General features: G+C 44.3%; 1 protein-coding gene across 2 annotated transcripts; it reads left to right on the plus strand.

Annotated features, from left to right (window-relative positions):
* The first annotated feature begins 2,787 nt into the window (after positions 1-2,787).
* dipk1b.S (fdivergent protein kinase domain 1B S homeolog) lies at positions 2,788-25,358 on the plus strand. 2 transcript variants are annotated; one of them, XM_018232585.2, is made up of 6 exons: positions 2,788-3,055; positions 3,906-4,110; positions 9,426-9,560; positions 21,005-21,112; positions 22,744-22,920; positions 23,742-25,358. In XM_018232585.2, the coding sequence occupies exons 2-6, from the start codon at positions 4,048-4,050 to the stop codon at positions 24,552-24,554; spliced, it is 1,296 nt and encodes a 431-aa protein (XP_018088074.1). In that variant the 5' UTR covers positions 2,788-3,055; positions 3,906-4,047; the 3' UTR covers positions 24,555-25,358. The 2 variants fall into 2 exon arrangements, with proteins under 2 accessions (XP_018088074.1, XP_018088073.1); XM_018232584.2 differs by having other exon boundaries at positions 2,788-4,110.
* Positions 25,359-26,122: the final 764 nt, after the last annotated feature.

Here is a 26,122-nt window from a genome sequence, read left to right on the forward strand (position 1 = left end):
AAATTGGCAGCGTTCATGCAGCGGGGAAGGCACTCCCGCAGTAATCGCTCGACTACATGCACATTCCACCAGGGGCCATTACCCAGGAGTCTATGCTCTGGCAGAATAAACTGATAATACAGATTAACTTGGACAGGGCCCAAGCATTTGGGGTAACAACTGACTTTATCAGGCCCACAAAGTGCTCTCTGCAGTAAAGAAGCACAGGGATCACTTGACAGAAGTTGGGAATGATGACAAGGATCAGCTTCTACTTTATTTTAAGCCACATGGGAATGGTGGGGGGCAGCATCACATGGAAAAGGACACGGAATGGAGTTTCCCCTGCAGGGCGCAGTAAGAACATTAGCAGGAGACACAGGGATTTAACAGAGGGAGACCCAAAGATATCCATGGTACTCACTGGAACCCGCTCCCCTGATTAATATCCCTGTTATGCCGTTGCAATGTAAATTCACGATGATAATTATTTATTATAGGGCCACAGACAATGCAGCAAGCTTCAAACTGCAATGCAAGAGTCTAATTGGCCAGGTACAGGCTACTGGAGCATGCTGGGAGTTGCAGTTTAACAGCTGTAAGATGGACCCATAGAGGCCTAGACACTTGAGTTCTGGCTCATAGTTGGGTCTCAGCTGAGGCATATTGTCATAAAGAGAGATTGAATGCTTCGGCCACATCAGTGGGACAGGGGTGCACACATGAGCCAATTTAGTTCTGTTTAGAGAGGCCATACTGGCAGCCAATGTCTAAGTCAGTCTAATGGGTATAAATACAGAAACAGAAGATCCTAGGCAGGGTTGCCAGGTTGGTGGTTTTCCAGCCAAATTGGGCTACTAATTTAAAGCCCAAATTGCTTTTGAAAGTACAAACTAGCCAAGGTACAGATTTGGGCTACTTTTTGGGCCTTTGGCTGATTTGTACTTTGGAAATCAGGGAAAGATTTGTCTTGCCCTAATGTGCCAAGCCTGTGTCTCCCAATGCATGTTGGGTAAAGTATTTTTTGTTTAACAGTTTGCCAACTGCCAAGTTTAATGTAAGACTACAATACCCAGCATGCAATGGGCTCTGTACCCCAGTCTCCCATCATTCTTAAGCATTCTTTTCTGGTGACTTTCCTCAATTTCAGACAATTTTGGGGAAAAAATCTGCTGGCCACCAAAATGTCTAGAGGTTGAGCTGTTTTACCAATATTTATTGAAATTGTACATCTTTTAAGGCCTATGGGGCCCTATACCTCCTGGGCCCCCAGTGGCGGACTTACCGGGGGAGCAGGGGGTGCGAGCGGGCCAGGGCCCGCACCCCCCCCAGGGCCCCCCGGCAGTCCGTGCACCACTAACAAATGCGGCCAAATGCGGCCGTATGGAGGGGGCAGGGCCCGGCTGCGCGTCACGCACCAGGGCCCGCCCCCCTCTAGGATCGCTACTGTGGGCCCCCCTCTCTACTTACCCCCCCCCCGGTGACAGGGATATCTGTCCCATTTTGCTTCAGGTAAATATTTGAAAAAGGCATATTTTCATTTATATTCATTTATTTTTAGTCTTTTTTTCACTGCACATATTATGCTATTTTTGGTATACTTTTGACGTGCCTGGCTAGTTTTGGGCTAGTTTCGTAGCTGACTTTTGCTGGTTTTGAAAATTAGACCTTGCAACCCTGATCCCATGACAGATGAGGGCAAGGAATATAAAGGACCCAGTTGGGAAAGCTCCTTGCTCTGGCAGCGGTTGCTGCATTTGATTGCAAGCTCTGCAAGTCAAAGGCTCACCATGCTTGGAAAAGTACAGCCTTTTATATAATCAGAGACATTTGAGATGATGCCTTCTAACTGAAATACATTTCCCAGCATCCCCTGCTGACCAGTCAGCAGTTGCAGCTGAGGGGGGTTGCAGTTTTCTGCATTACAGATTCTCAGCGCTTTAAAGGGAAAATTAAATAAAAAGAATCAGGTCTGTTTCCCCCCTAGTACAGAAAATAGGATGAAACTCAAGACAGATCTAGAATTCTGTGGGTGCAAATGCCAATTCTGCCCATCCAGGGGGCCACTACAAAGCCCATGCAGAGTAAAACAAATGACAAAAGCCTGAGCTGCTGCAGAACTTCTTGGGTGAAATTTTGCCAATACAATTTGTTGACTAATGCCAATTATGCTCATCTGGGGGGTCCATGGTCCCAGAACAAGACAGGCCAAACAGACTCAGGCTGCTGCAGAACCTCTTGTGTGGCAGTGGTTTCTGGGGGATCTGCCATTACTATGTTTTTTGACGTATTACTGGGTAAGGCTAGCTGGGGAGCCAATACAAAGACCCCCTAGGACAGGCCAAACAGACCCAGGCTGCTGCACAACCTCTTGCATAGAAGCGGGGTCTGCCATTACTATGTTTATGACATAGATATCAGGGGCAAGGGTGGTTGGGGAGCCAATACAAAGTCCATCCTGATCCCAGAGTAGATCAGATCACAAACACCTGTTCTGCTGCTGCAGAACCTCTTGTGTAGTAGCTGTTTCTGGGGGATCTGACATTACTATGTCTATGGCGTATTGGGGGCAATGCAGGCTCGAGAGATGCCAATATAAAACCCATCCCAGACTGGATCAGACGGCAAACACCTGTACTGCTGCTGCAGAACCTCTTGGGCAGAAGATCAGTTTGTGTCCAGGAGGTGCAACAATCCTACACCCCAGTGTGCGCCCTATAAACTCTCCCCAGCCTGGTGGCACCTGCCCGTCTCTGTCCCCCACAGGCTCATCCTCCGCCGCTCGCAGCCCCCCTCACCCCTCCCCCTCTCTATCCCTTTCCTGTCGGAGGACACAAATCCCAGGCTTTGCCTTTAAGGCAGCGAGGATGCGAGCGGAGGAGCACGGAGAGCCCCGATCCCGGGAAGGGGACCCCCAGGCACCCACACTGGCACCGCGCTGCCGCATGTAAGGGGCTCTACTCGCTGGATTGGCAGCCCGAGCCGCCGGACGGAGAGGGAAGAGACTCGGGGACGGAGCGGACGATGCCCAGGGCACTGCAGAGCTGAGACACGGGGAAGGGCAGCTCCCCACTGGGTGAGAACTGACAGAGGAAGAGAAAAGGGGAGACCGGGCAGGAGGGGAGCGGGAAGGTGAGGGGTCGCCAATCAGCTGGAGAGTCGCTCAGGTATAGGAGAGTTCCTTCGGCTGTCAGACAGGTTAGGGAAAGGGTTAATCCCCAGTATAGTCAGGGGGGAGTGTAGGACAGAGGGTAACTAACAGAGGGGTCCCCCCAGGCTGGGCAGAGGGTAAGGAAAAGTGGGGTCACAGCCAGGCTAAGTGGAGAAGAAAAATAAGGGGACACCCCCAGAGGCAGGGCAGAGGGTGAGGAAGAAAGGGAGAACCCCCCCCCCCAGAGGGTGAGGAAGAGAGTGCTCCCCCAGACTGGGCAGAGGCAAGAAAAAGTGGGGTCCCCCCAGGCCTGGCAAAGGAAAGGGTAGGCAAGAGAAGGAGGAAGTGCAGACACCCCAGATGATTAGGGGGACATGATTTTGCAGCTGTGGTGGGAGCAAAGAGACACATTTGTGGCAGTGAAATAGACAGGAATAGAATAGTATTCTGCCTGTAGACATAAAAGCAAAGTGACTGGGATAGAGGAGTAACAATGGGGTGCCTGGTATAAGGGGTGTATGGGATAGGAAGGGGGTAGAAAGGCTCCTTAAAAAGGGAGAAAAGAGGAGAGTGTTTAGTAAAGAACAAAAGAGACTTCCTGGGATTTGTTCTTTGTGTAGGTGAGGGGGGTGCCTTGGACATGTAGGGGTTAATTGGTTTGGAAAAGGGGGATCTAGCAATAGGGGAATAAGGTGCACATGGATACAAGGGAAATTCTGGGATAGGACTGAGAGGGATTTGGGAATAGAGAGTTACAGTCTGAGCTCTCACACAGTTTAGTAACAGGGAATGAGGTGCAGCTGAACAGAGACACAAGGGGAACCTCCACCCTGAAGAGGAAGCACACGGCGCCATCCCCAAATGATTCCCACCTGCCTGACTCCCTGATCTGGATCATCTGCTCGGGACTCGGGAGGATGAGAAAGCTCAGAAGACTGGTGCACATGGTGCTGTTCTGCCCCATCTCAAAAGGACTCCAGGTAACTGCCATCAATCCTCCTTCCCCCCTTATCCCTGCAGATTGTAGGCTCTGGGCAGCCCCAGGGTCCCCCTAAACTCTCCTGCACCCACCTGCAATGTTTGGTGCCCAAGGAGCAATGTCCTACCCCACACTGATGTATCTCTAGAGCTGCGCTGGGTGCCCTGACAGCTATTGGGTTAAATGGAAGGGAAAGACTATTTACATCCATCATCATCAATAATAAAAAAGGCAAAGTTGTGAATATCAGCAATTAAATCCCATTCACTTTCTGTTCCCAGAGGAACAGCTGGGAGCCTAATGATGTGGCTTGGGCTGGGAATGCTCTCGGATAGATCTGCCTTATTAGATACACTCAGTGCTGTTCCCTGACTCCTACATGAGCTTCCCAGACAGCATTCAAAACTGTTATTTTGGGATGTACATGTGTCTTTAGGCTCCATGCTCCACCCCATTAACCATCACTGCTGTGAATTCTGCATACAAGATATATTGATGATGTCTACTGAACCCAGATAACACTGCCTGGGCTACAGAGAGAATTTACCCATTGTTTTAGTGGCCACATTTGGTATATTAAGAATTACTTGCCTTGGGTATTGGCTCGGAAGTACAAGCTCTGGGCAGGGATTGTGTCCATTTGGGCGCTGTACTGGTGCTGAGCTTGTGATGGAGGATACAGCGGATTGCTTTTTATACAGGTGTAGACATATACAGTAGGGGCCTGAAAATTGTCCAACCCTCTTTTTTTCTCTTATGGAAACTCCCTCTTCCCGTATGTATAAAAACAAATATACAGAGATGGAATGCTCTGGGCACACAATAAACTATACCATCATACTGTACTGTCTAAGGGAATCAATATGGCACCTCCCTCCTTCCATATGTATAAATACAAATATACAGAGAATTACTATTCTGGGCACACAATAAGCTATACCCTCATACTGTACTGTCTAAGGGAAACAATATGGCACCTCCCTCCTTCCATATGTATAAATACAAATATACAGAGAATGACTGTTCTGGGCACACAATAAGCTGTACCCTCATACTGTTCTGAGGGCAACATGGCATATTTCCTACTCAGCACATCTGACTATAAAGCAGGATTTAGTCCCCAAAGCAACAGCATTAGCCTAAAGCTGGCCATAGATGTTGAGATTTTTAAAAGATCAGATCCTGATCGTGAGACCACGATCTTCTCAGAACGATCGTACAAATTTACTAAAAAGACCAATTTGCCAGGAAAACAAAGGGGAGCTGCCTGCTTGGCCCTGCAAACATAGATAGATTGCACTGGGACCGACAAACATTTTTTGACCTGGCCGATCAATTTCCTGACAGATATCGGCCGAAAGATGTATGATCGTTCGAATCCCACTAACCGCACGATAATTTCGAAAGATTGGTCGGACTTCCCTAAAATCGGTCGTTCGGCAAGAAGAATCATCGCGTCTATGGGGAGCTTAAGCTGGGGTTATAGAAAAAGGCCTATAGGATATTGATAACACTGCAGTACAAATGAGCAGTGACCAGTTGGTGCTATTAGTTATAGTGCAGACATGAAATAGGGGTTTGTCGTCATTTGATCTGATTATCCCTGAGGTTCTTTATGGGATCAGCCATTACCCGGGGCAGGCTGCAGGATTTAAATCAGAGAGAGCTATATATATATATATATATATATATATATATATATATATATATATATATACTCTCTTCAATGAGTATCCGCACTCCAAGGCTGCTGCTGATGGCGGGGTGCACGGTGATTATATGTATATCAATTGCCAATGGACCAGCACTCCCTTTTTTTAAAACGTAATATTCTTTATTGTTGTCTTGGTATCAAACATATATATATATATATATATATATATATATATATATATATATATATATATATATATATATATATATATATATATATATATATATATATATATATATATATATATATATATATATATATATATAGGATATAAAGTGATGGCACTCACAGGATTTGATGAGACAACAACTGGAGATAAAAAAGAAAAAAGTTTATTGTTCCAACGTTTCGGTCCCACACAAGGACCTTTTTCAAGGACCTTTTCCTTGAAAAAGGTCCTTGTGTGGGACCGAAACGTTGGATCAATAAACTTTTTTATTTTTTATCTCCAGTTGTTGTCTCATCAAATCCTGTGAGTGCCATCACTTTATATCCTACATGAATTTCTGACGCATGGGCACCCAGGTCTCGTCCTCTTTTCAGGGTGTGCGGCCCTTATCTGCTGCTTTATATATATATATATATATATATATATATATATATATATATATATATATTTATTTATTTATATAAAATAAATAGGGCAGAGGCCCTCTAAGAAAACTGTATCCCATTCCCAGTAAGAGATCAATAGCAAATTACCTCTATTTAAACAGTCAGTTGAAGCCCCCCCATACCATCTGCCTTCCCATATGTTCTGTATAAACAGGCCACGCCCACTTACCCATCATTCTATTTGGTGCCCCATGATATAATCGAATCAGTGAAGGCCAAACGCACCTAGACATAACCCATAGAAGCTCAGTTTGTTTCATCCCAGTGATATCAGACTGTTTGTTCTGCCAGCCGCCATTAATAATTGCATTTAAAGGGAAAGGAGTGTGACATCAGGACATGCCCTTTGGCATCAATTGGCATAAGTGATCACAAACCTGCAAATGACAAAGGGTAAGGAGCTGAATTCTTGCTGTATATCTATAATCCCCAAACAGAATATGCCTTATCCAGTATGTGTGGCCCCTGGGGGCCCAAAAGTAGAGAATCCAAAGAGAAATGTTCTGAACTTTTAGTTCAGAGCTGTTGGCTACATGATGCCCAGGGCATTGCAGGGGCTCATATTCCCCATCTCCTTGTAACCTAGTGAAAGGGGATCCAGTGATACCCAGGTCAGGACGTCCACAGAACACATCACTCAACAGTCGGCTACAGAAATGGGTGTGTTGTTTCCCGAGATCCCTTTACAGCCCCCATTGTGGCGTTGGGTGCCAGTGTCATTTGAACGATCCCTGGCAAACCCCAGGGGTAACTGGATAGCGACGACCATCATTTAGACGTTACTGTAAGAGAATAAAAAGGATAAGTACTGATCAATGTGCAGATGTAATGAGAATGACCCATTGTAATATCACTCGACAGCCCTTACTTGCTTTTGTCACATCAGAGAGGTTCATAGTCTTCCCAAAATCAAAACAACCATAGCATTAGTATGGTGTATACACTACATAGCTATACATGGCCTGCTTGTGTGCCAATACTATATATTGTAGTGTGCCCAGAGCATTCCTTCTCTGTATATTTATAAATAATATACAATTAAATATATTGCAGTGTGCCCAGAGCATTCCTTCTCTGTATATTTATAAATAATATACAATTAAATACATTTAAAGGCTCTGGGTTCCATTCACTCCCAGGCCCTGTGGCCAAAGAAAATCTGATTGGGTAATTTTTACAATTCATCCTGAGGGCTTCACAGAGGAGTCTCTCCCATTATAATGGACTCAATATGCCTGAAAATGGGGGATCTGATTATAATACATATATAAGGTGGGGGTCATATAATATATTCATATCCAACAGTAGATGCTTCCCAAGGGTGTAAGCATCACCCCCTTGAGTTCTCTGGTGGGCCGTAAGAGGTTTGGGATCCCTAAACTTTGCATCCTACAGACCAATAGCTTTATAAAGGCTACAATTATATTGTTATTGAAGCAATTGTTACAGCTGAGGATGAACCTGATCATTTATTTAGAAAAAAATGAGGCGCCCTGTCAGAAGTGGCAAGTCTAAGTGGCTCCATATTCGAGGGCCATCAAACCCACTGTGATACATTCCCAGGAGCAGACTGGGGGGCACTCAATCAGACCCTCCTGTTCAAGATGCTCCCCAGTGTTTAATTGCAATCAGTTGTGGCACATCTCCAAGTTGCCAGCCCATAAAGAGCCTGTCTCTCATCCAATAAGGGACTGCTGGGGGCTTCAGAGGCTGTCTCTGCACCCACTTACAGGGCACCCAGAGCTGCAGAAAGAGTTAACTCTTGGCATAGAGGAACACCAGCACAGAGGCCTATCTGTTGGAGCATCCTTGTAATTAGCAGCACATTTAAAAGCCATTAATTAAGGGAACATGTACTTTGTGCAGCAGTGTGGCCCACTCTTTCTCAGTGTGACAGCTGGGGGGTTGCACTATGATGTGACAGTGTGGTTTAACACACTCTAATGCAGTGGTCCCCAACCAGTAGCTCGCGAGCAACATGTTGCTCTCCAACCCCTTGGATGTTGCTCTCAGGGTCCTCAAAGCAGGAGCTTATTTTTGAATTTCAAGCTTGAAAGCAAGTTTTAATTGCATAAAAACTAAGTATAGTGCCAAGTAGAGCCCCTTGTTGGCTGCCTGTCAACATAGGGGCTACCAAATAGCCAATCACAGCCCTTATTTGGCACCCCAGGGGACTTTTTCATGTTTGTGTTGCTCCCCAACTCTTTTTACATTTGAATGTGGCTCACAGGTAAAAAGGGTTGGGGACCACTGCTCTAATGTGTATATAGAACCACTGAGGGGTTATGTGACCATATAAATGCACAAATCTGCAGGCTGAGTAATACAGGGAACTCTGAGTATCACTCATGTATTATAAGGGATAATGTACCCCCTACTGTAAATTATAAGGATATTAGAAGTCACTGAGGGGTTCTGTGACCATATAAATGCACAAGGCTACAGGCTGAGTTATACAGGGAACTCTGAGTTTCGCTCATGTATTATAAGGGATAATGTACCCCCTACTGTAAATGATAAGGATATTAGAAGTCACTGAAAGGTTCTGAGACCATATAAAGGCACAGGACTACAGGCTGAGTTATACAGGGAACTATGAGTATCACTCATGTATTATAAGGGATAATGTACCCCCTACTGTAAATGATAAGGATATTAGAAGTCATTGAAAGGTTCTGAGACCATATAAAGGCACAGGACTACAGGCTGAGTTATACAGGGAACTATGAGTATCACTCATGTATTATAAGGGATAATGTACCCCTTACTGTAAATTATAAGGATATTAGAAGTCACTGAGGGGTTATCAGACCATATAAAGGCACAAGGCTGCAGGCTCAGTTATACAGGGAACTCTGAGTATCACTCATGTATTATAAGGGATAATGTACCCCCTACTGGAAATTATAAGGGTATTAGAAGTCACTGAGGCCCTTGTGCTCTCTCTAATATGGCTGGTTGCTTGATGTGTCCTGTTCTCTTTCCAGACTCGCCTTCCCGGCATCAAGGTGAAATACCTGTTCCTGGCCTGGCTTGGCATATTCGTGGGCAGCTGGGTGGTGTATATACACTATTCCTCCTACTCCGAGCTCTGCAGGGGCCAAGTGTGCCGCATGATCATTGTGAGTACTAACTGCTCTTCCTTATCTCCTTGCTCACTGCTGACTGTTTATATACTGTATATGGGAGAGGCCTCATAATACTACAACTCCCAGCATCCTCCAAAGTACCAACCAATCACCATTGAGCTTCTGTTGATATGGTGCAATAATGAAAGTAAGCATCTGATTGGATGCAATGACTTGTTTTTTTTTTTTTTTGAGGCTACCATGCCCTTTGATATCATTAGAAATATCTATATAATAAAAGGCCAGACGCCCAGTGGAAGATACACAGTTACTGTTGATTTATTAGCCCGGTACAAACAGAGAAAAGCGCAATGAGGCAGATAAAGTGCTCGGCTCCTCCTGAACTTCTCTCCATAGAGCAAACTGAGCCCCGGGGCAGCGTTATAATTCTTATTTGATGGGCTTGAACAGAAATTTAGTTTGGCCTTACAGGCGCTCTGATCCTACTAAGAATATTATAGAAATGATAGGAACCGGCAGGGTGTTAGGCAGAACAGCGGCCGTTATTTAAAGGGGTTGTTGACCTTTAAATTAACTTTGAGTTTAATATAGAGAGGGATATTCTTAGACAATTTGCAATCGATTTTCATTTTTTATTAGTTGTTGCTTTTGGGTTATTTAACTTTTTATTCAGCAGTTCTCCAGTTTGCGATTTGAGCCATCTGGTTGCTAGGGTCCTAATTACCCTAGAAACCATGCATTGATTTGAATAAGAGACTTGAATATGAATAGGAAAAGGACTGGATAAAAAGATGAAGAATAAAAAGTAGCAATAACAATACATTTGTAGCCTTACAGAGCATTTGTTTTTAGATGGGGTCAGTGACCCCCATATGAAAAGTCAGAAGAAGGCAGGGGTCCAGGGGCTACAGTGCTAGAGCATGTTGGAAGCTGCTATCCGCCCTGCAGTTTGGGATGCACAGAGACCCTCCCATTAATCTCCCACTGGGGGGAAGAGACACCGGGAGGATTTGATGTGAAAGGGTATTTTAACTTTATGCAGCACAAGATGTTTTCTACTTTGATGTTCTCAGCACAATGGAGGCAAATCATTTAACCCGTGCCTCCAAGCATCATGCCTCATACCAACACACAACACACTATTAAATGGCAAGAAAACACCTATATATATATATATATATATATACAGTATATATATATATATATATATATATATATATATATATATATATATATATATATATATATATATATATAGTATATAAAACAGATCTACCTTTGGGGCACCCCTGCATTAGAGTAATGGTTGGGCACAGTCACATTTTATTGTGGCCCCGTTGCTGGCAGAACATGTAGGACCACTGGAGCAACACCTCTGATTAAAACAAACTCCATTTCTGGCCGGGCGCCATTGGTACATTTCTCTCTAATTTATCGGACATGGTGCGTAATATTACTTTACGCCGTTACCCCTGCAAACTCTGCCTAATTATTAGCCGGCTCCTGGCAATATCTCCACTTAATGCTGCCGCTGCCCTCTGTCTCTCTCCATTAGCAGATCCTTAATGAAAGGGAACCATCTCTATATTCCCCATATCAGCACACAAGTGCCGAGGGGTTGGACTGGCGCCCATCCACCCGCTGCTTAGGAAAAAGGGCCCTAGAAACCAGTTGTCAGCCCTAGCATTCGGTTACACTTTGTTGCCATAGCGACTGGTATGAATAGAGGCGTTGCTGTAAATGATTAAAAAAAAAAGGGAGAGACATGTAAACAACAGTAAGGATTCTTGACCCCTGACCTGTATATTTTTACAAATAAACCATAGAAGGGGGTTTTCAACATGATCACCCCATTTGCTGGGGTGTGAATAGAACCTTTCCTAGAGAGCAGTAAGCAATAGAAGTACAAGCAGAAGCTCATAATGTATTCAGCTTTAAAGAGCAAGTAAACCTGGACTTTTCCAAGCGCACAGTCAGCCCGCGAGAGGCAACAGGAACCTCCTCCTTAGATCTCACGGTAGTGGCACAAATGAGCGCTTATATTAAAGGCCAAAAATTCCAAAGCATTGGGAAAAATACAGAATTTCAAGCTCCCTTCAACCGTCTCCTTGAAGCTACACAGTTATTCCAAATAGCGAATGTATCTGTGAACTGAAAATCTGTTACCTACTCCTCCACAAAAAGTGACTCAGCCGAAACAAGGAAGTGGATGGAAAATTCTGTTTAAAATAAGCCTTGTTCATGTAGCTTTAGTTTGCCTTGAAATGATTGTTAGAATTTGTGGAATAGGGATCCAAGTAGTCCTCTGATTTGGCAGCGGGAACAGAAAATCTGTCACAGGAACTCATTGCTGTCCTTTTCCCAGAGGTTGAGGAAGAAAGAAAGGTCTGAGTCCTCTGGTCAGATTTGCAGCATGTGCCCCGGCTTACAGGATGAGCCATGGTGCATGAAAGCTATGGGCACAGCATGAAAACACAAAGAGCTTGCACTCAGTACAGCAGCCAGGACCTTACTTGGATACCATGAGTCTGTGCGAAGGAGGGGTTGCAAGCTCAATAGCCCAACACACTATGAAATTCAAATTAGGTGTCAGAATGATTCAGTGCATGTCGGCTATGAACTCATGAATACACAGGGAAAGGAATGGGAATCATCCCTGCAGCAATTCTGCGCCTGTCGCTCACTGCATGGCTTTAAAGCAAGAGCCATTCCTGGTGCACCAGCTCTTGACAATCTTGCCATTCAGTCTGTCCATATGTTCTCAAGGAGACAGGCCTATTACATCACTGAATGGCGCACCCCCCCCTATAAAACGACTAATCACGCACTCCACTTACTTACCCTTTATTCTATCTGCAGGAGTCACATGGTAACACGGCGTTTAGAGTGTTACATTGTATCAATGAATCAATACAATGCACCTTTACATTTAATGAATTGGATTTTATAAGCAACCAATCTTGGCTGAATTTGATTGACGTGGATATTTTTCAAGCCTCACCTACTATTTTATTATGCAGGTGAGGTGCTTATGGGATGATCCCAGTACTGTCATATATTAGAGGTTCTGCTCTTCAGCCGAGAATGGATTCAAGGGCACAGTTCTGTGTAATTAAATTCATATTTCTGGTGAAAATCTGACACCAACACCGGTAGAGACGGCGGCATTAAGGAGTTTATCGTCCCCTTTCCGCCAGTGGGTAGTCGTAACTTTTTACTGCATGAAATAAATGAAAATGCAATATTCAGAATATAAAATTAAAAAAAAGAGCTGTATATGGGAGGGGGGAACCAAGGGAGGGCAATTAAACCCCCAAACGTGTGTCAGTGTAATTGCTGTTGTTTCAATTTATCTCTCTCTGAGCTCCTAAACAATGTAGCTGAAGACAGACCTGTACAACAGACATTGTTTCAAGAGTCAGAACCTGAGAACAGAGAATGACTTTCTTTGCTTGTGGTGATACTCTGCACTGCTATTGATGCAGTACTATTATTAGGTAAGACTCTGCTTGTAGGCAGGACACAGGGATAGATTAAGAGAGGCCGTATGTGGTTGGGTGCATGAAATGGACTTTTGACGTGCCTAATGAGCCGTTCTTGAAAGGGAATTTACTGGTGCTGTGGTTCTGTCCATACAAAGAGCCGAGGAAATGACAAGATTGACTGCCGTTTACCTCATCTTGCGTCGGTCGCGTCACCCTGAAGGACATGTTGGTAATCGGCCTTCAGAGTAACGTCTCGTGCCCCACTGGTTTTAATCTTATTAGTCTGCACTTACTATCTGCTCCAGCTGGGCCATTATATCTGCTGCTGAAAGGGAAATATACTAACCTGGGAGAAGAGCTTATGGGATAGATGGAGTGGCCTGCCATTGAGACAATTTACTTGCTTAGGTACAAAACTTGTAAGCTCTTGTGGTGCAATGTTATAATTAGGGCTTAACCTCATACTGCACTGTCTACAGGAATGTTCTGGACACACAATAAGCTATACGCTCATACTGTACTGTCTAAGGGAATCAATATGGCACCTCCCATATGTATAAATACAAATATACAGAGAAGGAATGTTCTGGGCACACAATAAGCTATACCCTCATACTGTACTGTCTGATGGAATCAAAATGGCCCCTCCCTCCTCCCATATGTATCAATACAAATATACAGAGAAGGAATGTTCTGGGCACATATTAAGCTATAGGCTCATATTGTTAAAGCCAAGGGCTGAGATTATTTGTTCGGTTCCCGAGGGAGGGCACAGATAGCGTTATACATGTAATATTTACTGCAGGCTTTCTCTGATTAAACATGTCCCATGTATTTCAAGTCTAAATCCTGAGATTGTGCTGTCTTATTTGGAGATTTCTAACCTCCCTCTATTTTTTCTACAAGTTCTGCTCCAGCTTGTCGGGCTGCTGTTTCCATGGAGATAGCAGAGTAAGGTATACACCATAGGTACCGGGGAAAGAAGCAACCCTGTCTCTGCATCCTGCCCAAGGTCAATACAGAGCCAGGCAGCTCTCATATGCACCTAGGGCTCCTCAAAATATGTGTCAAGCTGGATATATTTTATCTCTCAAGTACCCTGGGGCCCCATCTGTCCTGCTCATGGCTGAAAGCAAAGCTGCAAATCTCTGACTTTCCATTTCTGCCTGAGGCAAGAGCCGATGAGATACAGTGGGAAGAACAGATTCTACCCTGTTAACCCAAAAGGAAATCTGCCTTCTGCCTGCCATCTTGGCACTTTAATTAGCGATATGCATACACAATACCTGCATTTAGGTCTCACAGAACTAAATTTCCTTTCAGAGTGCCGGCAATTAAAGGAATGAGCAAATGAGTTAGTAAATGTGCTGCAGTGGCATCGAGAATTAGCACATATGCAGCTTCACCTCACAGTATTGGGGATTTAGCTAAAAGTCAATGCCACCCCCACTTCCTGATCTGTAGCTGTCCTTACCTTCTGTTCTATGGCTATCCTTACTTCCTGTTATATAGACCAAGATACCATCCCCATTTCCTGTTCTGTAGCTGTCCTAACCTACTGTTCTATGGCTGTGCTTACTTCCTGTTCTGTAGACCAAGATGCTATCCTCATTTCCTGTTCTGTAGCTGTCCTTACATTCTGTTCTATGGCTGTCTTTACTTCCTGTTGTATAGACCAAGATGCCATCCTCATTTCCTGTTTTGTAGCTGTCCTTACCTTCTGTTCTAAAGCTGTCTTTACCTCATGTTCTGAAGTCCAAGCGGTCTTGTTTTCTATTTTCCAGCATTACTTTCTGTACTTAGCTTAAGACGTCATCTTCATTACCTGTTCTGTAGCTGTCCTTATTCTACTGTTCTATGGCTGTTCTTACTTCCTGTTCAGAAAACCAAGAAGGCTTCCTTGTTTCCTATTGTGTAGCTGCTCTTACTTACTGTTCTGAAGACCAAGACGGCTTGTTTATTTCCTATTCCATAGTTGTCACTACTTCCTGTTTTAGACGTCATCTTCATGTTCTGTTCTGTAGCTTCCTTACTCCCTGTTCTGTAGACTAAGAAGCCATTACTCCCTGTTCTGTAGACTAAGAAGCCATCCTTGTTTCCTAATGTGTAGCTGCCCTTACTTCCTGTTCAAAGACCAAGATGCCATCCTCATTTCCTGTTTTGTAGCCTTTCCTTACTTCCTGTTCTATAGACAAAGAAGCCATCCTAGTTTCCTATTATTATGTAGTTGCTCTTATCTCCTGTTGAAAGGCCAAGATGCCATCCTCATTTCCTGTTTTGTAGCTGTCCTTACCTTCTTTTGTATGGATGCCCTTATTTCCAGTTCTGAAGACCAAGAAGCCTTCCTTCTTTCCTATTCTCTGGTTGTCATTGCATCCTGTTCTTAGTCCAAGAAGTCATCTTCATGTTCTGTTCTGTACCTGTCCTTACTTCCTGTTCTGTAGACCAAGAAGCCATCCTTGTTTCCTATTGTGTAGCTGCCCTTACTTCCTGTTCAAAGACCAAGATGCCATCCTCATTTCCTGTTTTGTAGCTGTCCTTACTTCCTGTTCTATAGACAAAAAAGCCATCCTAGTTTCCTATTATTATGTAGTTGACAAGATACCATCCTTCTTTCCTATTCTCTGGTTGTCATTGCATTCTGTTCTTAGTCCAAGAAGTCATCTTTATTTCCTGTTTTGTAGCTGTCCTTATTTCCTGTTCTGAAGACCAATAAGCTTTTCTTGTTCCCTGTTTTGTAGCTGTTGTTAAAAGACACAGGAAATTATATGGCGACAGTAGAATGGGTGGCCATGAGTGTTGGGAGCCCAGGGAGGTCCTAATGAGTCATTTTTAAACAAAATTTGAATGTGTCCTTTACTTTGCGTGGGAGCTGCCAAACCTGCAGCTTGCTAAGATCAATGGAAATACCTCTTTATCTGTGTCTGTGAGGGGATTCTGGGAATTTTTGTTCAATCATAGTTATGGTGTGATATGAGGACCCTGTCATCCTACAACAGTCCTAGCCAATAAATCCTGGCGCTGATTTATACAGTATATGTATCTCATGCATGAAGTGGTGCCCGGATATATGTGTGTGTATGTACAGAGACTGGTATAGGAGGGTCCCCCAGGGAGAATGACACCAGCTCCAATCAAACGGCAGCTGGAAAGAGGCTCTCACCTTATTTCACCCGCTGCCAGTGTGTATGATTATAGGGGGTAGAGAGACTATCAATTAGGAGAGAAGGAATTTTAGAAAAGGAATGTGTTTGGCAGATGATCAGACGGGCACTTGGGCACCTGCAGCTATAACTGGCACCTCCAGACGCCCATTATGTTGGAAACTGAACAAGCCCGGGATTTCCAATCGCACAGTCACACCCGGAGTGATGCAACGGGACCCTCCTCCATAGATCTGACGGTAGTGGCACAAAGTGGCGCTTATATTAAAGGCCAAAAATTCCAAAGCATTGGGAAATATAGTGAATTTTAAGCTCCTTTCAACTGTCTCCTTGAAGGAGTTATTCCAAATAGCAAATGTTAATGGGGTGGAAAAAAAAGAAAAATCATATAAAGTAGCACTCAATAAATTAAGACATAATTAAGACCCCCGGCCTAAAAAATTACTGGGTTAAAATGATCCAAATAGAGACGCGAGTTAAACATTATCTATCCCAATACTTAGGGGGGTTTAAATGATGATATCTTGGCAAATTTCATCTAATATTCTCCCCCCCCCCACATGCCCTGTGTGTTTATTATTAAAGGTCTTAAATGCTTTTTCCATCATTCACACACCCCCATTTTCCCCTTCATGGTACATTTGCCAGCTGGCGTGTGCAACATCAATATTGATCCAAATGGGTTCATTAATACTCGTTAGGGGCACTCGTCATTCCCACATTCAGTAGACCGGCTTGTTTTTCCTGCAAGACTTCTGTTAAACAGGCCATCGGAGGTTTGGGTGGCAATTTTATAGTCGGGTTTCAAGAGCCATCTGTGACATACAATCTCACTAAATATGGCTCAGCTGTCGCTCTAGTCTCCCACACAACTCTCCATAAGAGAAAGAAGTAAAATAATGCCACAAAGTAACAAACACTAACACAGTAGCAGTCCTGCCCTGCTTTATGGCCGAGATTCTAGCTATCTGTATAACAGAGAATTCTGTCCCAGTGGCTGCACAGATCCTCTCTAATCCCCATTGGAAGCAGCAGTCCTGCCCTGCTTTATGGCAGCTGAGATTCTAGCTTTCTGTATAACAGATTCTGTCACAGAGAATATCTGATCCCCATTGTTTTGCTGAGGTCAAAGATTATAAATTGATACATCCCTACTCTCCAGCCTCTCAGCCTTTCCAAGTAGAATCCTGGCAGACAGTGCCACCTATGCCAGCCAAAGGCCTCCAGCAATTTTTTTTTTATCCCATTGATGGTGCACAAACCAAAAATAAGGATTAATTCTGTCTATAGCCGGTGCCTGGGGGGCAATGAGAATTTCATGTAATGTCAAATGAACCCCATGGATCAGCGGTGGGGCAGGAGCGGCAGAACCTAAATGAACCTGGCATCAGATCTCTGGGAATATAATAATAATTAAGTATAATTTATACCTTTCAGCATGTGGAATGCTTCATCTGCTGCAGCCCCAACGTTGCTCCATTGAAGCTCGGATAATGATTTAATTTAACAGTAAAATGGATACAGCAGGTCCTTGCTTTGTGTCTATGTATTGCTGCCTTGCAGCGTTGGGGCCCTGGGTTCAATTATAATCAAGGCATCATCTATAAGGAGTGTGTATGTTCTCCCCATTGCTGGGTTAAGGAGGGACAGCCTGCTGTCAGAAAAACCAGGATTTTACAGATACTGAATACGAATAACTGATGACATGTTTGGGTTATTCCTGGCTCATAAAGAATGAGAAGAGTTGTAAGCAGCAGTGGTGCTGTTGGCATGTCGCCCCTGCAGTGTACCCCCCCCGCAATAAACTGTCACTCGCATTAACCTTGAAGCAGAGATTGTATCAGTACATCCGTCCCTGTGAAATGTCCCGTCTAATATGATCACTTATCCAAGTGCCAGCCTCCGGCATAACTCTGTCCCGTGATTAGTCCTCCCTCCCCCTTTGTTGGTGTCTGTCTGGTGACATAACAAATTAATATCCAATTACTGAGCAATTCTAATGGTACAGGAGGGTTATCACGAGTGCTCTGGACCTGTAGGGAACTATACAACTCCCCTAAGTTTGCTCATAGCCAGTACAGAAAGATCCAATAAAACTATTGCAGCATATGCATTCCCCTGTACTAAGCGCAATTCAGCAGGAACAGCCCCCTAAGTTTGCTCATAGCATGTACAGAAATATCCCAAAAAATTATGGCAGTATAGGTATTCCCTAGTGATGTGCGCCCTCCAACCACCCGCGCCTCCCCGAGCCTGAATTCCGGGTCTCTTTTATAGATACTGCGCCGCCCCACCGATGACGTCACAAAAGAGGCGTGGTGAGAGGTGTGCGTCTATAAAAACTCAACCCGGAAGCCGGCATTTGGAAGGTCACAACCCGTAAAGGAGCATGCGAGTCCCGCGGGTATTGTTTTGGCCCGCACAACACTAGTAATTCCCTGAACTAAGCACAATTCAGCAGGAACGGCTCCTAAGTTTACTCATAGCCTGTACAAAAAGATCCCATAAAACTATGGCAGCATAGGTATTCCCTGTACTAAGCACAGTTCAGCAGGAACAGCCCACTGGCGCATGATATGTAAGGGTGAGGGATGCCGGGGGAACATCGAACGAACCAGAGAAATCCAGCCAGTTCCAGCCCCATAGCAACTGCACGTAAGTGGCAGGCTTTATCAGCAGCCCAGAATGAGCAAGATTAATGATGAAATAATAACATTGTAATGAAGCAGCGCTAATTACTGGGAAGGCATTCTTCTGATCGCCATGGAGATTAGAGTGCTGCGAGTGAAAGAGATGCCACTTTCCATACAACGAGAGCAGAATCCCTTTAATAAACCAGAAGATGATGGGTTAAATACCAGTTGGCGCAAGGGGAACTCATTTTAAGTAATGCCCCCTGCCCCCCAAAATAAATAATTGGGTGTTCGTTATGGTGCCTGTTTGATCCTATTGAAATACCCTACAATATTTTAAAGGAGCATGTGGATTGTGTTACAATTTCACTAACAGTTCTAGCAAAACTCTTTTAGGCCCCAAGGGCTGTTGTGCAATTATCCATGCATCGGGGGGGGGGGGGGTTAATTATAGCTTTGTGAGTTTATGATAAAGATTGCATTGATTTCTATCAGTTAGTGTAAGCAAAAGATCCTGTCGGTCCCCTTGAAAACACATGCTAGGGTGTAGCATATTGTATGCCAAGAGCATTCCTTCTCTGTATACAGTATTTATATTTATACATATCGGAGGAGGGAGGTGCCATATTGATTCCCTTAGACAGTACAGTATGAGGGTATAGCTTATTATGTGCCCAGAACATTCCTTCTCTGTATATTTGTTTTTGTATTTATACATATGGGTGGAGGGGGTGCCATATTGATCCCCTACCAGTGGCTCATGAGCAACATGTTGCTCACCAACCCCTTAGATGTTGTCCCCAGTGGCCTCAAAGCAGGTGCTTATTTCTGAATTTCTGGCTTGATGGGATATTTTGGTTGCCTAAAATCCAGGTGTTCTGCGAAACAGAGCCTCCTGTAGTGTGTTAGTTCACATAGGGGCTGCCAATTAGAACCCTTATTTGGCAACCCAGAAACTTTTTTCATTCTTGTGTTGTTCCCCCAACACATTTTAGATTTGAATGTGGCTCACGGGTACAAAAGGATGGGGACCCCTTGCCTTAGACAGTACAGTATGAGGGTATAGCTTATTGTGTGCCCAAAACATTCTTTCAGGGTTTAGAACAAAGAGTCTGACAGACACAATGGGGGTCATTTATCAACACTGGGCAAATTTGCCCATGGACAGTAACCCATGGCAAGCAATCAAATTGCTGCATTCATTCTTCTACTTGCAGCTGGCTTTAAAAAGCTAACCACCGATTGGTTGCTATAGGTAACTGCCCATGGGCAAATTTGCCCAGTGTTGATAAATGAGCCCCACTGACAGTTACACAGAACTATAAACCCAGTGAGAATGAGGAATTAATGGATATTGGGAAGTTGCTTAGAATGACAATGTCTTTCATTTTTGGTTCAGTTTCCCTTTAAATGCCAGTATCTGAACCTGAAAATAAAGTGGTGCCAGTGGTGGGCACAATCATGGCATCTCCTGCACCCCTACAATTGCAGTCACCCCCACAGGTACCTTAGGGAAACCCGCCACTGCATGCTGAATATTAACATCCCGGGTCCCATTAGCGCATGAAAGTGATGCAGAATGTGCAGCCGCAGGGAGCGCAATGCTCTGTTTCTTATTAGGCACCGGGCGGCGCCACCACTCAGATTTAATGAAGCTGCTTGTGGGTCTGTCACATGGAGATTACTGGTAACCATGGGCTGATAACAAAGTATTAACCTGCTGTCCCCTGGGACTTGATTTTTTACTGGAGGCTGTGAGATTTGTGCCTGCGCCTGTGTTATGCACTGACACACAGAGAGGAGGGAGGGATTGCTTAAATAGTGCCGGGGTCATGGGGAATCCCACCATGGACCTCTCATTGCTTCTACAGGGGATCCTACAGCAGCAACTAAGCATAGATACGCAGCACCGTTATACAGAACAGCAAGGGCATTGATACTCAGTACAATGCGCCAAAGCATTATCGGCGTATACTTAGTACCATTATACAGTGCAGCAACAGTCTTATCAGCGTATACTCAGTACCATTATCTTTTATAACAGTACTGAGTATTTATACACTGATAATGCTCTTGCGGCTCTGTATAACGGTACTGAGTATATACTGATAATGCTCTTGCTGCTCTGTATACTGGTACTCAGTGGGGACACCTAGCGGTAGGTCTTCTAACTGTTTCCATCATTGTCTCCCCAGTGTGACCAGTACAAGAAAGGGATCATCTCTGGCTCGGCTTGTAAGGACTTGTGTGACCAGCGCAACTTGGTGTTCCAGCAATGCTTGTCTTCATCGCCCACCCACCAGGTACTTAGTTGCCCTTTTTTTCTAACAGAACCCCCAGTTGTGGCACACTAGCCTGGCACCAGGCAGGTCACACCACTTGTTCTGTCGCATGAAAAACTGGGGGATCCAATTATTTAAACCTGACATATAAAACCCACGTGCTGCATGGCTGAACTTGCAATTATCTCTAGCTTCGTGGTGCATATTGCACTGGTTTCTGTGCAACCATGCAGCATGCTCCAGAGCAATTTGCATATTAAGCACACAGTATGTGCAGCCATGCAAGATGCATCCCAGTAACTTGCTAATGTCATGCAGCATACAACTTAATTATTTTCTAATTAGCCATGCAGCATTCATTTCACTGACTAATTAGTCATGCAACTTAATGACTTCCTAATTAGCTATGCAACATTCATCTCATTGACTTATTAATTAGCCATGCAGCATATTAATTGCTTACTAATTAGCCATGCTGCATGCATCCCTAATGTCTGACTAATGCATCCCTAATGTCTGACTAATTAGCCATGCAACATGCATCCCAAATGCCTGACTAATTAGCTAATGCAGCATGCATCCCAAATGTCTGACTAATTAGCTAATGCAGCATGCATCCCAAATGCCTGACTAATTAGCTAATGCAGCATGCATCCCAAATGTCTGACTAATTAGCTAATGCAGCATGCATCCCAAATGTCTGACTAATTAGCCATGCTGCATGAATCCCAAAAACCAGACTAATTAGCCATGCTGCATGCATCCCTAATGTCCGACTAATTAGCCATGCAGCATGCATCCCGTGTCTGACTTATCTAATTCAGCATGCATCCCAAATGTCTGACTAATTAGCCACACAGCATGCATCTCAGTGACTTGCTAATTTAGGGCTCTTACACATGAGCGTTTTTACCTGCGCTCCGTTTTTCGGCGTTCAGCCGCAGGGGAGCGCAGGAATAGACGCATTTAATTATTTCAAATGGGGCTGTACTCACACAGGCGCATGTAGGCGCCGAACGCAGGTTGAGACGCAACATGCTGCATTTTTCCTGCGTTCGGCGCCTACATGCGCCTGTGTGAGTACAGCCCCATTTGAAATAATTGATGCGTCTATTCCTGCGCTCCCCTGCGGCTGAACGCCGAAAAACGGAACGCAGGGGAGCGCAGGTAAAAACGCTCATGTGTAAGAGCCCTTAGTGATGCAGCATGGGGGGTTTTATGCAGTGGCGTAACTAGATATTACTGGGCCCCACAGCAAATTATTTTTCAGGCCCCCAAAATGTTTAGAGGTTGACTTGTTTCTCCAATATTTATTGAAATTGTATATGAATTAGGGCCTCATGGGGCCCCTAAACCTCCTGGGCCCCCCTGCAGCCGCAGGGTCTGCTTCCTCTATAGTTACGCCCCTGGTTTTATGGGTATTTTGCCTATAAAGGGGTAACTGTACCTCTGAAAGCTGGTAAACAACACCTGCTGCCCCTGTTTATGCTATGAAGTGCCCACCTAACCACTGGGTCTTGCAGCAGGTTTATAGATTAGAATAGATTAGCATGTTGGTGCCTCATCTTTAACCAAGATGCCCAGAGCATGTTATTTAAAGGGACCTGCCATGTAGAGCTGACACATTTACACTGCATGTGCCCATCCCCCAGATCTACAGTGGCAAATGGAAGAACGGGGAAGTGATAATCAAATGTGGCGTGGAGGAGAACCTGAAAGTGGACAGCAACCCTGACAACCCCCCACGCAGGGAACTGGTTCTGTTTGACAAGCCCACCAGAGGGACTTCCATGGATGAATTCAAGGAGATGCTGGGGAATTTCTTAAAAGTGAGTTGTTGGTGATTAACAGCAGAATTAGCAGAATTAACTACTGCATGTGCCGGGGGGCCTGTATGGTGAAAAGGGGGCAATTCTCTGTTGCCGTCTCCGTTGGTCACATTGACTCAGACGCTGGATGCCTGACTTAGGATGCTGATCCTTGAGCAGGCCCTCCAGTCGGGAGGACGAGGGGGGGGGGTGACATAACGAAAATATAAAAGCTGTTTCTGCTCTAGGTCTGTTAATCAGATTACCTATTTTTTTACCAGAACCAGCAGTGCAGATAAATAAATGTACAATTGTTATAGTTTCTAAAGCAGTAATGCCCATATTTTACTAATGCAGGATCTACTTTTAGTCATGATGTTCAATTATGATCTACATGATCCATAATATCACATTCTGTTCCATGGAAAATATTACTTACGGTAAATATATTAGTTTATAAGATAATTTATATTGCTATATTTAGGTGATTAAGTCAAGCTGTATGTTGACAGTGTCTTGAGATCTACTGATCACCAACTAAAGATCTACTGGTAGATCCCGATCTACCTTTTTGACACCTCTGTTCTAAAGTATTAGCCCCTTTCTTTTGACTCTTTCCAGCTTTCAAATGGGGGATCAGTGACACCAGCAGCCAGAAGTTGTTTCAAATTCAAAATATAATTCACTATTAGTAGCTGCAAATAACTTAGAGAGTTTGTTTCCATAGAAGATTAGGCAATGATTGCCACAACAGCAGGAAGACCCCAAGCCACAAATTCTTAATTGTCTTACGTTGGTGGAAATTCCATGAAATGTGTTTTTTTTTTTTTTTTGTATTTCAGGCCAACTTAGGAGAGCAGGCGTCCCACACTGCCTTGGTGAGTCGGATTTTGACCATGGCCGACATCAACAATGACAACAAGGTGTCACTTGCTGAAGCCAAATCTATTTGGTCTCTGCTCCACCTGAACGAGTTTCTTCTGATGCTTTCTCTGCGTGAGAAGGAGCACACCTCTCAGCTTCTCGGCCACTGTGGTGACCTATACGTAACAGAGAAAATCCCACACGATTCCCTCTACGGCAATCAGATCCCAGGGTTCCTCCAGACATTGCTACCTTCTCCTGTGCATCGGCTCATCCACCAGTGGTTTGCCCCAGCGTGGCCAAGGAGGGCCAAAATCGCCATTGGGTTGTTGGAGTTCATCGAGGAGATATTCCACGGAACCTATGGGAGTTTCTTTATCTGTGATGCCAGATTCAAGAACATCGGTTACAATGACAAGTATGACTTCAAGGTGTTGGACTTGCGGAAAGTGGCCACCGAAATGACAATCAGAGGTTTCCTCAAGGGGCGTCACTGTGAGCAGAACTCAGACTGCACCTTTGGGAGAGATTGCACGGCGGCTTGTGACAAACTGATGAAACAGTGCAAAAACAATGTCATCCAACCAAACCTGGCTAAAGCCTGCATGTTGCTGCAGGACTACCTGCTCTATGGTTCCCCTTCCGACCTAAGGGATGAGCTTCAGAAGCAGCTTCAGACATGCATGACTCTCAGTGGCTTGGCCAGCCAAATGGAAGTCCACCATTCCCTCATCTTGAACAATCTCAAGGCTTTGCTCTGGAAGAAAATATCCAACACCAAATATTCTTGACTGAGCACGCCCTGCAAGTGGGCTACCAGAGGTGTCATGAACAGGGCAAGCCGACAACTATATTTAACTTGAAGGGCCTTCAAACGTGGTTGTCCAGTTGGCACTTTCGTTGTGATTATAGGCCAAATCATTGGACGGTCTGGATTTGCAGGCCAAACCATTGGACGGTCTGGATTTGCAAGCCATACATTTGTTAGGTCTGGCTTTGCAGACCATACCATGGTTAGGTGTGGCTTTGCAGACCATTCTTTTGTTAGGTGTGGCTTTGCAGGCCAAACCTTTGTTAGGTCTGGATTTGCAGTACAAACCCAAGTTTAGTTCTGGATTTGCAGACCATACCATGGTTAGTTCTGGATTTGCAGACCAAGCCATGCTTAGGTGTGGATTTGCAGGCCATACCATGGTTAGGTGTGACTTTGCAGTACAAACCAAGTTTAGTTCTGGATTTGCAGACCATACCATGGTTAGCTCTGAATTTGCAGACCATACCATGGTTAGGTGTGGATTTGCAGACCATACCATGGTTAGGTCTGAATTTGCAGGCCAAACCATTGTAGGGTCGGGATTTGCCAGACAAACCATGGTTAGGTCTGGATTTGCAGGCCATACTATGGTTAGAAAGGGATTGGGCCACTCCAAACTCACCCCTTGTGTGTGTTCTCCTTAGTGCAGCTCTATTTGACGTCCTGTGTGCTCCACCACCAGCAATCGCACTGTAGTTAAGACATGCTCAGTAAAAAAGAAAGGCGGAACTCTGGATTAAAAGGATGGTGGTTTATTGCAACAGATCACAGACCGTAACCTGATGCATTTTGGGAGCAACTCCCTTAATCATAGGCTTCAATAATAGCCTATGATTAAGGGAGTTGCTTCCAAAACGCACCAGGTGACTGTCTGTAATCTGTTGCAATAAACCACCATCCTTTTAATTTGGAGTGCTGCCTTTCTTTTTCTCTGAGCACATACCACGGTTAGGTGTGCAAGCTATACAAGGTTAGTTCTGGATTTGCAGAACAAATCATGGTTAGGTGTGTATTTGCAGACCATAACTTAGTTAGGTGTGTATTTGCAGGCCAAACCATTGTAAGGTCTGGATTTGCAGGACATACCATGCTTAGGTGTGTTTGCAGACCATACCTTTGTTGGGTTGGATTTGCAGACCAAGCCATTGTTTCCTCAATCTAAAATACTGTAAACATCCAGACAATTCTATTGTAAATAAATTGCTTTTATGTGAATTTTACTAACTTCTCTGTTTAAGTGCACAGCAGCTTGCAGTAGAGAGAACTTAAGTGGAGATGTGAAGCGATATCACTTTTCCCCTCTCCAGAGCAAACATTTTGCTCATTATTACTTAAAAGTGTAGAATCTCTTAGATTGGTTCTGCGGAAATTCACCAGGAAAACAGCTTTGAGTCTGCCTTATCTTCCTTAGCATTCATTTCCCAATATCAGTCAGAGCTCTGGTAATGGCAGACACACACTTGAAATATTTCTATGGCAACCTCAATTACCAGTGAAGGGTTATTCTGTCATGGAGTGGAGGGAGCTCAGTAATTTATTAATCCA

This window comes from Xenopus laevis, chromosome 8S, assembly GCF_017654675.1.
Source record: "Xenopus laevis strain J_2021 chromosome 8S, Xenopus_laevis_v10.1, whole genome shotgun sequence".
NCBI lineage: Eukaryota > Metazoa > Chordata > Amphibia > Anura > Pipidae > Xenopus > Xenopus laevis.

What these genes read in the sequence shown, in the direction of transcription:
- dipk1b.S (XM_018232584.2), top strand. Translation starts at nt 4,048, where the DNA reads ATGAGAAAGCTCAGAAGACTGGTGCACATGGTGCTGTTCTGCCCCATC. An exon ending in CTTCATCGCCCACCCACCAG is followed by an intron (nt 21,113 to 22,743) that starts GTACTTAGTTGC and finishes CCCATCCCCCAG; the next exon opens with ATCTACAGTGGCAAATGGAA. An exon ending in TGCTGGGGAATTTCTTAAAA is followed by an intron (nt 22,921 to 23,741) that starts GTGAGTTGTTGG and finishes TTTGTATTTCAG; the next exon opens with GCCAACTTAGGAGAGCAGGC.